Raw genomic sequence first — 16623 nt, 5'->3', positions numbered from 1 at the left:
AAAAAAAAAAAAAAAAACAGTATTTGCCTAAGTAAATTATAAGATAAAACAGAACTTACCAACTTCATTAAAGTCATCAAAAGAAATTTTCCCTGTTGCTTCACCGTCGTAATCCTTTAGGATTCTTAGAACATCTGCTTTCTTCACATCAAACCCCAAAGCTCGCATCGCCACCTGCCAATATCACAAGTCCTTACAAACATCTGTTGATTAAGACTTTAAACATGTTTGTCTGGAAGTACAATCAACCAGATAAACACCTCTACATTCAGAAGATAATTTTATAAAATGTTCTAGATGTACTATGCATTTAAATCTACAAAGATAATCTAAAGAAAGTTCCTGAAAATGTAAAATGTCCACCCAAATAGATTGTATACATTTGAGCTGATAACAGTGGTCATAGGCACCTCTGGTCCTTATAATGGTCTGGAAATCTATTTTTTTTTTCTTCAGTTTCAAGATAGGCTTATGCCGTGTACACACGACCGGACTTTCCAGCAGAAAAGGTCAGACGGAATCATTCTGTCAGACATTCTGATCGTGTGTGGGCTTCATCTGACTTTTTCTTTCTAAAATTCTGACGGACCTAGAAATAGAACAGGTTTCAAATCTTTTCGCTGGAACCAATTCCTATCGAGAAAACCGTTCGTCTGTATGCTGTTCCGACGGACCAAAAACAACGCAAGGGCAGCTATTGAACCTCCTTTTTCTAGTCCCGTCGTACGTCATGAGTTCTAAACAATCAGACTTTGGTGTGGTTGTGTGTAGGCAAGTCTGTTTCGGCGGAACTCCATCAAAAAGTCCATCAGAGTTCAGTCCGACGAGAAGTCCGCTCGTGTGTACGCGGTATAAGACATCCACGTTCAAATTGAGCTCTCTACAGAATTTTCTATAGATGTCCACAGCTGTAAAAGAAACCTGACAAGTTAGAAAAACTGTGCTTGACCTTATTCCCCCTTCAATCTTTGGAGTCAGTTGAGCCAGAACAAACATGCACATATCAAGTGTTCCAACAGCTGAGACCCCATTCAAGGTCAGTGATCAAGTGGTGAGGAAGGATAAGAATGACATTCTGGAACCGCACATTACAGTCATCCAAACACAACCCTTCTAAGAGCCACGGCTTTACAGGCGGTTTCTTGTGCTGTAACTGGGCAGTAGAAACCTCCCCTGTCAGATCCGTAGGAGATGCTGGGACATAAAACAGACTGGCAATATGGGAGCAATGTACATCCTCCAGTACAGTGCTAATAAATAAACATAGAAATACATCCAATCAGCGAGGGCACAAAGGGGAGGCAAAGAAAAGTGCTGTTCCGCTAATGGGCATGGCTTTGGAAACTTGGCTGTGTGGGGCTGCAAGAATGGTGTGACAGGAGAGCTCAGTTGTTCCCTGAAATTACTGCAGGCTCAAGCTGTTAAAAAGTCCTGCTGAAGCAACTACAGGAAAAATATTTTCACACAGCAGAAAGGTAAAGAAAAAATAGGCTTTAGGCCGGGTTCACACCGCTGCGATGCGGGAACGCCGCGAATCCGCGGCGTTTTCCCGCATCGCATTACTCCCGCCGGCAGTTCACACTTCCCTATGCGGACGGCTGGGAGTGTCAATGATATGTTAATGACACCCCCAGATCCGTCCGCAAATCGCAGTGCGATCTGCCGACTCGCACAGGAATTGGATCGCATGGTGTGAACCCCCATGCGATCCGATTCTGTTGCGGACCAAAAAAAGGGTCCCGTGCGAGTTTGCTGCGGGAGCGATGCGAATTCAGCCATACTATCTGTATGGCTGTACTCGCATCGCTACGGAGATCGGATGTGATTTGCGGTGCAAATCACATCCGGATCTCCCCCCGCAGCAGTGTGAACCCAGCCTTAAGGAGGGTCTCTAATCTCTAAAGGTTTTGCAAAGAGATGCCATACTGGGGAACTTAGACGAACAGGTGGAAATGGTTCTAAAAGGAGAGCACCTTGTCTACCAAAACCTTAATAGTTTCTTTTAGCTTTGGAGAGATTGAGACTGACTGCTGATCCTCTTGGGAGGAGTTCCACTTTATCGGAAAACAAAGCTGCGAGAGTGTGGGGATCCCCTGTGAGGTATTCACAACCCTAATCATTTCAGATACTGTTAATCTAGAGCAGGAAGGGTGCAGCCATCCTGTGACCCACGACTGAGGCTGCTGGATAGCTCGGGGAAGGCTCAAGGCTCAGCCACGAACTGTACCAGAGTAGAGGCTGGAGCTCTAGTGTGCCTGTCGGCAGTTTTTCTGAGTCAGGGGCAGGGCAGTGCCAATCCTACAGAGAATGGGAATATTCACACAGAAGAGACCACTATTTGCCAAAATGTGTCTCAGGACTTGCTCCAAAATGTGTTGCGCGTTATGCTGCAACAAGACCATTTAAATTGGCACTCAAGAGGCCATGGCTGCAACAAATAACCTAAAAGTCTGCTTGCAACCTAAGGTGCTCTTATTGCCACAGTGGCATTGATGCAGCAAAGGAGAGATAGGAATTTCTTCTGTAAAGATCCAAACTAAGTCTTCAATCTTGAAATATAAATTGGAATCATAAATCAGAAACCTGCTCTCAGGTAAGATCAGTGTTCACGATTCAACAATAAGGGCACTTTCACACTGACAGTGCGGGGGCATCGGCAGTAAAGCTTTTTGCCCGCATTTAACCCCCACTAGCAGCAAAGCAAAGCACCACTGACGGAGGGTATACACCGCTCCAATTCCTAAAAGCGCCCCAAAAGATACTGCTTACAGGACATTTTTCAACATCCTGCCAGCGCAGTGTCCCAGTGTGAAAGCACTCAGGCTTTCACACTGGGATTGCAGATGAGGCATTTTTCAGGCGCTTTACAGTCGCTATTTTTAGCGCTAAAGCACCTGAAAAATGCCTCCAGTGTGAGCGGGCTCTAAGAAAGAGACTGGGCAAAAATGGCATCCACGGGAGAGTTCCAAGGCCAAAGCCACTGCTCACCAAAAATAACAAAGGCTCATCTCACATTTACCAAAAAACATCTCGATTATCCTCAGGACTTTTAGACAAATATTCTGTGGACTGAAATTACTTTTTGGAAGGTGTGTGTCCTGTTACATCTGGCATAAAACTAATACAGCATTTCATAACAAAAACATCATACCAACAGTCAGACATGGTGGTGGCATGGTCTGGGGCTGCTTTGCAACTTCAGGACCTGGATGACTTACCACAATTGATGGAACCATGAATTCTGAGCTCTACCATAAAATCCTAAAGGGGAATGTCCGGCCATCAGTTTGTGACCTCAAGCTCACGTGCACTTGGCTCATGCAGCCGGACAATGATTCGAAACACAGGAAGTCCTCCTCCAAATGGTTCAAACAAAGCAAAATTTAGGTTTTGGAGTGGCCTAGTCAAAGCAAAAAACTTAAATCCAATTGAGATGCTGTATCAGGACCTTACACAGGCCGTTCATGCTGGAAAACCCTCCAATGTGGTTGAATTAAAACAGTTCTGCAAAGAAGACAGTGTGCCAAAATTTCTCCACAGCAATGAAAAAGACTCATTGCCAGCTATCGCAATAATTTATTGATTAATTAATAAATGAAACCATCATTTAAAAACTACATTTTGTATTTACTCGGGTTATCTTTGTGTAATAATCAAATTTGTTTCATGATCTGAGTAATTTAAGTGTGAGTGAGCGAGTCACACATACTATATTGTCAAAAGTATTGGGACACCTGCCTTTACACCCACATGAACTTTAACGTCATTCCAGTCTTAGTTAGGAGGGTTCAATTTTGAGTGGGCCACCCTTTGCAGCTACAACTCTACTGGGAAGGCTGTCCACAAGTTTTAGGAGTGTGTCCATGGGAAATTGTTACCATTCTTCTAGAAAATGCATTGGTGAGGTCAGGTACTGATATGGACGAGAAGGCCTGGCTTGCAGTCCCTGCTCTAATTCATCCCATAGGTGTTCTATCAGGTTGAAGTCAGGACTCTGCAGGACAGTCCTGTTCCTCCACCCCAAATTTGCTCATCCATGTCTTTATGAGCCTTGCTTTGTGCACTGGTATGCAGTCATGTTGGAACAGGAAGAGGCCATCCCAAAACTGTTCCCACAAAGTTGGGAGCATAAAATTGTCCAAAATGTCTTGATATGCTGATGCCTCAAGAGTTCCCTTTACTGGAACTAAGGGGCCAAGTCCAACCCCTGAAAAACAACCTTGCACCATATTCCTCCTTCCACCAAATGTTTTGGACCAGTGCACAAAGCAAGATCCATAAAGACATGGATGAGCAAATTTGGGGTTGAGGAACATGACTGGCCAGCACAGAGTCCTGACCTTAACCCGATAGAACACCTTTTGGGTGAATTAGAGAAGAGACTATGAGCCAGGCCTTCTAGTCCACATCAGTGCCTGACCTTACAAATATGCTTCTGGAAGAACGGAAACATTCCCATAGACACACTCCTAAACCTTGTGGACAGCCTTCCCAAAAGGGTTGAAGCTGTTATGGCTGCAAAGGGTGGGCCAACTCAATATTCAACCCTATGGACTAAGACTGGGATGCCATTAAAGTACATGTAAAGACAGGTGTCACAATACAGTATATATATATATATATATATATATATATATATATATATATATATACACACACACACACACACACACACACACACACACACACACACACACACACACACCACCCCACTTAAAAGGGATTGTAAAGTGAATTTTTTTTATTTTTTAAAAATAACAAACATGTTATACTTACCTCCACTGTGCAGCTTGTTCTGCACAGAGTGGCCCCGAACCTGCTCTTCTGGGGTCCCTCGGCGGCTGTCTCGGCTCCCTCCCGCAGGTGCTTCTCACGTTCATGCGAGCTCCCTCGCATGGTGAAAAGCATCTGCGGGCGCACTCCTGTGATACAGCCGGTGGCTATAGCCGCTTGTTGTATCACACGGCCCCGCCCCCCGGCGCTCCGCGTCAGTGGATGTGATTGACAGCAGCGCGAGCCAATGGCGGCGCTGCTTTCCATCCCTCCACTCCAGCCAATCAGCGGCCAGGCTGAATGGTGGAAAGGATGTCGGGGAACGAGCATGGGACTTTCGAGGGGTGAGGTAAGTAAAACGGGGGGCTGGGGGGCGCCGGCAGTGTCAGATGTTTTTTCACCTTAATGCATAGAATGCATTAAGGTGAAAAAACATTTACCTTTACAACCCCTTTAAGTATTACTTTGGGAAGGGTATTATCACAAGGGTTTAGGTTAAATATTAAAATCTTACCTTTAATTCATGATAATCTATTGCTTTGTCTTTGTCCGTATCAAACAGATCAAATGCATCTTTAATCTCTTGCTTCTGCTCTTCTGTTAGTTCTCTTTTTTTCTTCTTTTTCATTTTATCAACTGCCAAATCTGTTCTACAAAAAAATAAAAAAATAAAAAATAAAATAAATACAAAAAAAAACTCATATTTTAGGGCCCATATAGGTAAATGTACACTATGGAGAACTTATTTCATATTATTTTGCTATCCGAGACATTTTATTGAGAAATGCAGTAAAATAAAACAGTCTGCAGTTGCAGAACATACAATGAAGCTTGAGGGGAGTGAGCATAAAACACACCTAGTCACATCATTCTGATTAAGATTAAAACAAGCAGTATTTTGTAAATGTTTTGTGGTGCCCTGTGCTACGGGTGTGTTGACAGCTACTGTACAATCTTTTGGGGTGCCATTCTAAATGAGTTGCAAGGCATAACCAGCCATGCGTTACCATGCATTCTGTAGCAAGTGGTAAAACACAAAATTTATAAGCGGGAATTTAAATAGACCCCTAAAGTAGATGTAAACCATATAGCCCATTCAAACTTTGGGACTGCTTTGCCTTAAAGGAGCTCACATTATTGCATTAAGGTAGCCCATCAATTTTGAAAAGGCTGCAGAAGGACCACAGAGCAGCCAAAAAGGGACACACAATTGTTTCCAATGCAGCACCCCCCAATGCATAGCATGACTTATAGATATTAAAGAATGTTTGCATTTTGTATGCATAGAAGAGAGTTACATTTTCTTGATACCTAGCGCAGCAGAGAAGAAGATGTGAGCAAAGATAGAGACTTCCGAAATAGACAATGCAGGAACCATGGAGTGAGAAATGACAAAAATGTCCCCAGTGGCTAATAAAGGGAGGATTGGAGGGGATCAAAGTTGTATCCTAAGCGAGTAGCTGACATTCCCCTTCATCAGAGTAAAGGGGAGAGGTACTGGTCCCTTTAAATAAGCTTGGGAGAGACCGGTACTGGTGACCAAGCATGATGAGGGAACCAAAGCAAAGCTCAGAACCAGCCCAGTACACAGAATAGACCATCTGTATTTCACAGCCCAGTACTGGAGTACACCCGTCATGTCAACTAGCTCAGCAGGGGAATACTGTGAACACTACTAGTAAAAAATGAAAAATGTATAATATATATATATATATATATATATATATATATATATATATATATATATATATATATATATATATATATATATATATATATATTAGAGCTGGGAAAATGAAAGATTAATTCCTCGATTAATCGTTCATTTTTTTTGGTCGATCAAAATTCTTTTGATCGGTACTCACCTCTCCGCCGGCTTCCGGGTCTTCAGAGAGTTCCATCGGAGATCCGGTGACGTCACCGGACAGCCTGGACAGTGATGGTAAACATGGATGTGGTTAACTGGGATCATTCAGTGAGCCAAGTGTAGGCAAATTTGATAACCTCAGTTTTTAACATTGTCTTTATGTCGGTATGTCTGCCTGACTGGCTAAAGTGATGCCTACTATAATAAAAGACATGCTGGTAGGTTAATTGGATTCTGTCTAAATTGTCTCTAGTATGTATGAATGTGTGTTAGGGACCTTAGATGGTAAGCTCCTTGAGGGTAGGGACCGATGTGAATGTACAATTTATATGTAAAGCACTGCGTAAATTGAAGGCGCTATATAAGTAACTAAAATAAATAAAAATAAAGTGACTGACAGTCAATATACTAGATATGTTTTATAATTAAAGCTAAAATAACTTTTTTCTTAAAATTTTATAAAAAAAAAAAAAAAAAAAAAAAAAAAAAAATTACTTACGTCAGTGCTACAGTTTGAATTTGAACGTATTTGTGTGAACTGTGAAGTCATGGATTGTGGAAACTAACTAGTGTCAGGTGATTGTATATAGTGTATACCACATTTACCACTGACTAATGCAGAGTTGCAATGCAAGGAGATCAGCTAAAAGTAGTTGGATCTGTATGTGCGTTATAATTAATCGAAATTAGTCGATCATTTAAAAAAAAAAAAAAACGATTAATTGAACACAAAATTTTTAACCAGTAACAGCCCTAATATTTATATATATATATATATATATATATATATATATATATATATATATATATATTTTTTTTTTTTTTTTTTTTTTATTATTATTATTAATAATATTACAACGGAGTAGTCATTTATCAGAGAGTGAAGGCTTTACACTTCTGTGTGCACATGAAATATCCTGGATCTTCAATATGAATGGCTTGTCTCTCCACTGTCTCAATAAGGACCTTGCTGTACAATTTTATTTCTAATCTACAAGAGTTGGTAACACTTTTCACTAGGTTATCTCCACTCTCAGCTATGTTTTAGTACTACTCATAATTGAAATCTGGTGACATCTAATGGTCAAAATCAGTCATTACACACATACTGTACACATACACATACACACACTATTACCATAGCTATTGGGACGCCTGTCTTTACACACACAGGAACTTTAACCACTTCAGCCCCGGTAGAATTTATTCCCTTCCTGACCAAAGCACTTTTTTGCGATTCGGCACTGCATTGCTTTAACTGACAATTGCGTGGTCGTCAGACGTTGTACCCAAACAAAATCAACGTCCTTTTTTTCCCACAAATAGAGCTTTCTTTTGGTGGTATTTGATCACCCCTGCGGTTTTTATTTTTTGCGCTATAAAACAAAAAAATGCAACAATTTAAAAAAAAAAAAAAAAAAAAAACACACATTTTTTACATTTTGCTATGATAAATATCCCCCAAAAATAATAGGCTTTTTTGTACTCACCGTAAAATCCTTTTCTCTGTAATTCACAGACTGACACAGCTTCTCTTTAGACCATTGGGTTGTTATGCCACCTTCAGGAGAAGACTAGGCATTACATGTTAGCCTGTGATAATAAAACTAAAACTTTCTAGTTCCGCCCAAGGGGCGGTCCCTTAGGTAACAACCCCTCAGCATGCTACTGCAGCCGCAGTACATCAACAAGCAGTATAACGTATAGAAAAATATGAGGGGTGGGTGCTGTGTCAGTCGGTGAATTACAGAGAAAAGAATTTTAAAGTGAGTACAAAAAAATTTCTCTTATACTCACTGATTGACACAGCTTCTCTCTTTAGACCACTGGGACGTCCCCAAGCAGTGCCAAAACAGCATAAAACGTCATCCGCCATGGCATGTGGGAGCTAGTACAAACTTTACCCACAAAAAAACGAGTGTGTGGAAAAACCACCACAACAGGGTGCTCCTCAACTACCCTCCAACCGCACCAAAAACTGCAGTAACGAATGCAACAGTGCATTAGCTTAAAAAAGGTACTGCGTTTTTACCCCCCCCCCCCCCCCAAAAAAAATGCCTATGGTGTGGCTCCTTAGCCTTACTGGCCTGTGGGAGTAGAGTACTTTTACCACCTGTGGCATTCTTAATAATGTCATCCAAAGAGGCTCCAAAGAGCCGGTCGCCAAGGAAGTGAAGATCCGCCAGGGCTTTTTTGGATGCCTGGTCAGCAGACACTGAAGCCCTCGATAACAGGGGGAGGGTATCCATAGCCACGTCTCAACGTACTTAAGGCCATGCACTAGTTGGTCTGCTAGTTCCACGCAGACAGGCAAAGCCAAATTCGTGGTGCAGCAGTTTTGCCCACTCAGTGTCTGCCTCACAAGTGCGGATGCCAGTACCGGTCGCATGGTTGAACCCACAACCATAAACAAGGAATGAGCCACTGCCTCTGCCTTTCTGTCCGTGGGATCCTTAAATGCAGGAGTCCCCTCTACCGGGATCGTGGTTACTTTGTTTAACCTGGAAACTGGGGGGGGGGGGGGGGGGGGGTCCATGACCAGAGGAGCCGACAACTTTTTTGAGAAGGCTCTCCTCAAAGGGGCACTCTCCTTACTGCTGCCAGCTGAGGGGCTCTTTCCCGCAGGACTCACCACCCTGAAAAGGTTCTGCGCTATCCAGCAGGTAGTGCCTGTGGTCTCTGTTGGCTCCCAGGTGCAGAGGAATCAGCTCTGTCGGTGGAAGCTGCTGCTAATGGTGCTGAAACCGCTCTGCAATGTGCTCAGGCTCAAAGAAAATGGCCACCCAGCGTCCAGTATAAGGACATAAAGCACAGGGAAAACTGGCCACCAGAGCACATGCTGGCGTTAGAAAACGCTGAAAAAAAACGTGTTCGGGCTTCCAGAAAATGGCCGCCGACATTCAGTATAAAAGGACAAATCACAGGGAAAATGGCAGCCAAAGCCCAGAAGAGCATGCTTTCCCATGCCCACAACTAAGATGGCCACTAATGCAAAACCACGAGGGACAGAGAGAAACAATGGCCGTGAAAACAGCGCTGCAAAAGGACACAGGTACAGCCTTACAGGCACCTTCCAGGGGCATGAAAAACAGGACTCAGGACATAGCAAGCCAGCGCAGCCCCCCTCCCAGGCAAGAGCCCCTTCACAGACAGACACACACACACACACTGCTCTGCAGCATCCCCCACAGGGAGGGGGAAGGGAAGACAGGGACAGGGAGAGAAGAGAGGGAGGTGAGGGACCCCCGATTCAACCTCCCAGGGAATGCCCAGCTGCTCAGCCCCAACGAGGCAGGGAGAGCTGTACTTACCAGTCCTGAAGAGCTGGGAGACATTCCATTACAGACCCACTCTCTGATCAGTACAGGGTGGCTGCTGGCCCGGCACACTGTGATGCAGACATCAGTAGCCAGGTCATATGTGTGCCCCGGAGCATAAAAGCTCACCGACCACCTCTGGAGCTGAGGTTTTGTTGTGGTGGGCCTAGCGCGGCGCTGCAACCTGCACACGCTTGATGGCCAGGCTGGGGAGACTACAAGGATAAAGGGTATCCAGCCCATCACCCAGCCGGCTGTTGATAGCAGATCACAGGCTCTATCATCTTGTGCAAAAAGCCAAGCTTCTGCAGAAAAAAAAAAAAAAGACGGACCGATGGGCCCATCAGGGTTCCTAGGTCCTTCTCCTTCACTATAAAAACAAAAAAATAAAACTGAGGCTGCAGTAGCATTCTGATGTGCTGTTACCTAAGGAACCGCCCCTTGGGCGGAACTAGAAAGTTCTAGTTTTATTATCACATGTCTTCTCCTGAAGGTGGCATAACAACCCAATGGTCTAAAGCAGGGCTCGACAAAACCCGGGCGCCAGGTCGCATTTGCGACTAGAATTAGCGACCTGGCACCTGGGGCAGCACAGCTGGGGGTATCCCGTCTCCGTGGACCCCCCCGGCGTGATCGCGTCGGGCTGCGCCGCCAACGCCCGGTAATTGAGCCCCCGGCTTTGAGGCCTTCTGTGATCCTATGGTTCCTTCTGGAATCTGGCGCCCTCTTGTGGTGGCCGTTGGAATTACAACCAGCAATGCTAATGGAGCTATCTCCTTCCCTTTACTTAGAACCCCTAAACATTACATTATATATATATATATATATATATATATATATATATATATATATATATATATATATATATATATATATATATATATATATATATATATATATTATATATATAAAATGTATTTTTTTTTTTATTCTAACACCCTAGAGACTAAAATGGTGGTCGTTGCAATACTGTCTGTCACACCATATTTGCACAGCGGACTTACAAGCGCACTTTTTTTGGGGGAAAAATTATTAATTTAATTTAAAAAAAATTAAACAACAGTAAAGTTAGCCCAATTTTTTTTATATTGTGAAAGATAATGTTACGCCGACTAAATCGATACCCAACATGTCATGCTTCAAAATTGCGCCCGCTCATGGAATGGTGACAAACTTTTACCCTTTAAAATCTCCATAGGCGACGTTTAAAAAATTCTACAGGTTGCACCTTTTGAGTTACAGAGAAGTTCTAGGGCTAGAATTATTGCTCTTACTCTACCGATCGCAGCAATACCTCACATGTGTGGTTTGAACACCGTTTTCATATATGCATTCGCTTCTGCACGCAAGCTTGGCGGGACAGGGTGCATTAAAAAAAAATTTTTTCTTATTTTAACTTTTATTTTTATTTTTTTCACTGTTCTTTTAAAAAAAAAAAGAAAATGTGTGTCACTTTTATTCCTATTACAAGGAATGTAAAAATCCCTTGTAATAGAAAAAAGCATGACAGGTCCTCTTTTATATATGAGATCTGGGGTCAGAGAGACCTCACATCTCATAGTTACACTAAAATCCAATTTAAAAAAAATTGTAATTTGAAAAAAATAAAACAAATAAAATGTCCCTCCTAAGAGCTATGGGCAATGACTTGGAGACAGGTGGGGGGCTGGGGGCTATCTTCCCCTCACTCGTCTCCATGTCAGGCCAGGGACAGGTCCAGATCGCCGTCACCGACCTGGCTCCTAACTTTTTTAGCTGGCTCCTAGATTCCAAGAAAATTTGTCAACCCCTGGTCTAAAGAGAGAAGCTGTGTCAGTCAGTGAATACAAGAGAAATATAAAAAAAAAAATCCTCAGTTTAGGCCGATACATATTCTTCTACATATTTTAGGTGAAAAAATAAAAAATAAACATTGCAATAACCGTTTATTGCTTGGTTTGCGCAAAAGTTATAGCTTTTACAAAATAGGGGATAGTTTTATGGCATTTTTATTAATATTTTTACTAGTAATGGCGGCGATCAGTGATTTTTATCATGACTGCGACATTATGGTGGACACATCGGACATTTTTGACAAATTTTTTGGGACCACTGCCATTTATACAGCAATCAGTGCTATACAAATGCACTGATTCCTGTGTAAATGACACTGGCAGTGAAGAGGTTAACCACTAGGGGGCAGTGTACGGATTAAGTGTGTCCTGGGGGGGGGAGTGGCTACGTGTGACATCACTGATCTCTGCTCCCGATCACAGGCAGAAGAGATCAGTGACACTGTCACTAGGCAGAACAGGGAGATGCTTGTTTACATTAGCATCTCTCTGCGAGATGATCGCGGGTATCTCTGTGGCGATCTGCGAACCGACTCACGGAGTTTGCTGTGGGTGCTGGCCAACTCTTAAAGGGCAACGTACAGGTACATTCGTTTGCCTGTACGAGCCCTTCTGCCAACATATATCAGTGTGAGGCGGTCGGCAATCGGTTAATGGCAACCCAGACTTAGTCCATATGAAAGAATGAATGAGTGACTTGTATAGCGCTACCTATGCGAACCAAATCGCCTCAGGGCGCTTTCTTGCCACCAGAGTCCATCTGCGGCTTTTGCGTGGTCCTTTACCCTGTAAGGTCCTGACATGCTTACAAACACATACAACATTGGCATACACACACATATTAAGGCCAATTTTTTTAGACAAGGTCTAATTAACCTACCAGCATGTCTTTGGAGTGTGGGAGGAAACCAGAGTACCCGGAGGAAACCCACGCAGGCACAGGGAGAATATGCAAACTCCAGCTAGATGGTGTCGTGGTTGGGATTTGAACCAGCGACCCTATTGCTGCTAGGTGAAAGTGCTAACCACTACACCACTGTGCTGCCCGTAGGGTTCAACATTGAGTGGGCCCACCCTTTGCAGCTATAATAGCTTCAACTCTTCTGGGAAGGGTGTCCACAAGGTTTAGGAGTGTGTCTATGGGAATGTTTGACCATTCTTCCAGAAGCGCATTGTGAGGTCAGGCACGGATGTGGACGAGAAGACCTTGGTCACAGTCTCTGCTCTAGTTCATCCCAAAGGTGTTCTATCAGGTTATTATAAGTTATTGGTATGCATATCTTTACATCAGCCATTGGGAACATTTTAGTACTTGCTCCATGGTTCCTGCAGTGTCCACTTCAGAAGTCTCCATCCTTTCTCACATTAAAGCTTCACGATTCTGGCCAAAATGAGAATCACTATTTTTTTTTCTTAGAATAAAAAGATCACAATTCTCGCGACATAAAATCTTTCACATTATACAAAGAAATTGGGCTAACTTTACTGGTTAGTTTCTCTTATTTAAATTCATTAAAGTCATTTTTTCCAAAAAAATTGCATTTGAAAGACTACTGTGCAAATACAGTGTGACATAAAATATTGCAACAACCAAAAAAATAATAATAATTATATATATATATATATATATATATATATATATATATATAAATAAAATGTTTGGGGGTTCTAAGTCATTTTCTAGCAAAAAAAAAAAAAGTTTAACTTGAATCCAACAAATGTCAGAAAAAGGTTTAGTGTTTAAGTGGTTAAACTTTGCTCATTTACATACAAAGTCGATTCCTTTGACAAATTGTTACAATGTTTATACTTAAGTTCCACTGCTACAGAACATTGTGATTCTTGGCAGACTGCCCATTGTTTTTTTTTTTCATCCTTTCTTTTGATGGCTGTGGCTTCAGAAGAGCAGAGAGAATTCTTTGCACAGCAAGAATCGTGAAAACACTTTTTTCAAGATCGCAAGGGGAAAAGAAATTGTGATAAACGAGATGCCATGTTGAACTTCCAGGGACGAGTATGAGAGAGAGTGATAACACCAAATTTAACACACCTGCTCCCCATTCACACCTGAGACCTTGTAACACTAATGAGTCACATTACACCAGGGAGGGAAAATGGCTAATTGGGCCCAATTTGGACATTTTAACTTCAGGGTGTACTCACTTTTGTTGCCAGCGGTTTAGAAATGAATGGTTGTGTGTTGAGTTATTTTGAGGGGACAGCAAATGTACACTGTTATACAAGCTGTACACTCACTACTTTACATTGTAGCAAAGTGTAATTTCTACAAATGTTGTTAAATGAAAAGATATAATAAAATATTTTTAAAAAATGTGAGGGGTGTACTCACTTTTTTGAGAGATACACACACTAATTATATATATATATATATATATATATATATATATATATAGCTCTATCTATCTTGCAAGGATATGCAGATTGGCCTTGGCACCAGTGAAGCGTGGTAAAGTTGAAGATTTGTTTCTCAGATAAGCAGATTACCGCAAAGGGGATTGAGGTAGATTTACAGAAACGCTTGGCTGTAAAACGGAATTCTACCAAAAGGGGCTGCACTTCTCCAAATTTTTTGTCTACACCATTTGGTTTATTTCAGTAAGTGGTATCACCAAATACAGAACGTTCCTCCTAGGGCTTCTGTCCTAGCTTGCTGTATCAGGCAAAGGTTGCAACATGCTTATTAGTACATGGTTCATTGGATCTTGCAGAGGATATACATATTATGCTTTGGTATAACTAGATAGAATATACACTATCACTTTTTATATATTTTATTTATTTATGTTTTGGATTTTAAAGTTTGTATCATTGCAACCTGCAGAGGAAGCAACATAGAATTATCATTAAAATAGGTTCAAATCAAATATCCCAAAACCTTCCTAATTAGAACAGCGCCAAACCTGCTACTTCTTTTTCCAATCTATATATTGTGGTTTTTTTTTTTTTTTAACTACTTCAGCCCTTACCCCCTCAAAGACCAGGCCATTTTTTGCTTTAACTGACAATTGCGCTGTCGTGTGACGTTGTACCCAAACAAAATTGATGTCCTTTTTTTCCCCACAATTACAGCTTTCTTTTGGTGGTATTTGATCACCTCTGCAGGTTTTATTTATTTCACTATAAACAAAAAAAGGCCGACAATTTTGAAAAAAAAACATCAATTTAGGCCGATATGTATTTTGCTACATATTTTTGGTAAAAATAAATAAATTGCAATAAGCATATATTGATTCGTTTGTGCAAAGGTTATAGCGTCTACAAAATAGGGGAAAGATTTAGGGACTATTTTCTTTTATTGTTTTTACTAGTAATGGTGGGGATCAATGATTTTTAGCGGGATTGCGGGGAAAAAATCTAACCCTAAGTGACACTTTTTGGTGACCACTGCTATAAAAATGCACTGATCACTGTATAAATGGTACTGGTATGGAAAGGGTTAATGCAACAGATTTTTTCATATATGAGAGAAGTGTCAGAATTGGCCTGGTAAGGAAGTGGTTAAGGGTCTGATAAATACAATTATGAAGGGATAAGGAATATCTAGAGTCTCATACATTGCCATTTCCTCCAAGGAAGCTTGTATCTGGAGGATCTGGAATCCTTGTCCAGTGTATTTTTCAGGAGGTAGCATCACTAATCTCCTCAAGAGAATCCGCCACCTCTTCTGCTGTTTCCCAGTTCCTGTCTGGAATCCCCAGAATGGAAACAGATGTCACCATAGGGGGTTGACTCGTAGAACTAAGGTCCGATAATGTGGACATAAACATTTGAAAAATTTAAGAAATTTCCTCCTTAACGGTTGAAGGAAGGACTCTTTCTGTACAAGCTTGCCCATACAGATATATGACTTAGAGGTTTGCTCCAGCTATCCTTTAACTTGACCATACACAATGGACATTTCATTTTTGTAGCCAGCTGCTTATCTTTAGGCAGAGCCAACAAGTGACTATACGGAACTAAAACAAAGTCATACAGTCCCATGGGATTGGGGGATGGGACACAGACCCCCCCCTCCTAATACAGGTAAGTAGTCTGCATCCATGCAATCTCCCTTACCAGTGCTAGGCTGGTGCCACTTGTGCCCGCTTCCACTGCATCCTCTGGGTTCACTTTGCAGATGGCTCAGCAAGAAGCGCCTGGATCAAAAGTGTCACCACCCTCTCTGTAGTAATGGAGAGTGAGCCGGAGGCTTTTTCAAATGATCCTCCTGATCTTCGGTATCCTCGCATTGTGTGCACCCCAAAACCAATTGATCTGGGAAACGCTCCCCCCCTCCTACCTGGGCGATGGGCGTTCTGTCTGCCTCCCGTCTATGGTCACGCACGCGCAGGTCTCTGCGCATGCGCAGTGTGGAGAGACGGACCCGGTGACGTCAGCCGGCGTGAGCCGAGTTGGAGATGATCAAAAGGGTGCACACAGCAGCCTTTATTCAGATGGCTGAAGCCTGGGGGCGAACGAGACCAGAGGCGATTTTAGAGATGGGAAGGCCCGGGAAAAAGAAAATGGAAAAATTCGGGGAAAAAAAATAAATAAAAAAAAAAGTCTTCCATTTTTTTGTTCAGGCTTTTTTGTTTTTTTCCCCAAAAATTGAAAAAAGAAAAAAAAAATTGGGGAATATTTTATTTTAGCATGATGAATAAAATATTTTAAGAGGGTGTTCAAATATTTTCTAAAAAAAATGTATGATATCAGATTATTCTAATTTCTGTGCACTGAGCGAGGACAAGCAAGTTCTAGGTAACAAACTGAACCCTCCAATGCAAGAACAGTATGCATTTCTTCCTTTAGTAGGCGCTGTGCTGCTATTGTAACA

General features: G+C 42.0%; 1 protein-coding gene across 3 annotated transcripts in view; it reads right to left on the bottom strand.

Annotated features, from left to right (window-relative positions):
* The window catches only part of CETN3 (centrin 3), a 35719-nt gene that overhangs the window by 13156 nt on the left and 5940 nt on the right, over positions 1 to 16623 (bottom strand). The window contains exons 1-3 of one of the 3 annotated variants that reach the window (XM_077462408.1): positions 16090 to 16108; positions 5288 to 5423; positions 60 to 174 (exon numbers count right to left, since the gene is read on the bottom strand). In XM_077462408.1, the coding sequence (XP_077318534.1) occupies positions 60 to 174; positions 5288 to 5401 (229 nt within the window). In that variant the 5' untranslated portion in view covers positions 5402 to 5423; positions 16090 to 16108. Of the gene's footprint in view, positions 1 to 59; positions 175 to 5287; positions 5424 to 16089; positions 16109 to 16623 lie in introns of those variants that run through there. The other 2 variants (XM_077462407.1, XM_077462409.1) reach the window with 2 other exon arrangements.

This window comes from Lithobates pipiens, unplaced genomic scaffold (assembly GCF_037356315.1).
Source record: "Lithobates pipiens isolate NorthernLeopardFrog02 unplaced genomic scaffold, aLitPip1_a1.2 Scaffold_3, whole genome shotgun sequence".
Taxonomy (NCBI): Eukaryota; Metazoa; Chordata; class Amphibia; order Anura; family Ranidae; genus Lithobates; species Lithobates pipiens.
The sequence above is the reverse complement of the archived record's forward strand: the minus strand, read 5'-3'. Positions and strand labels throughout refer to the sequence as shown.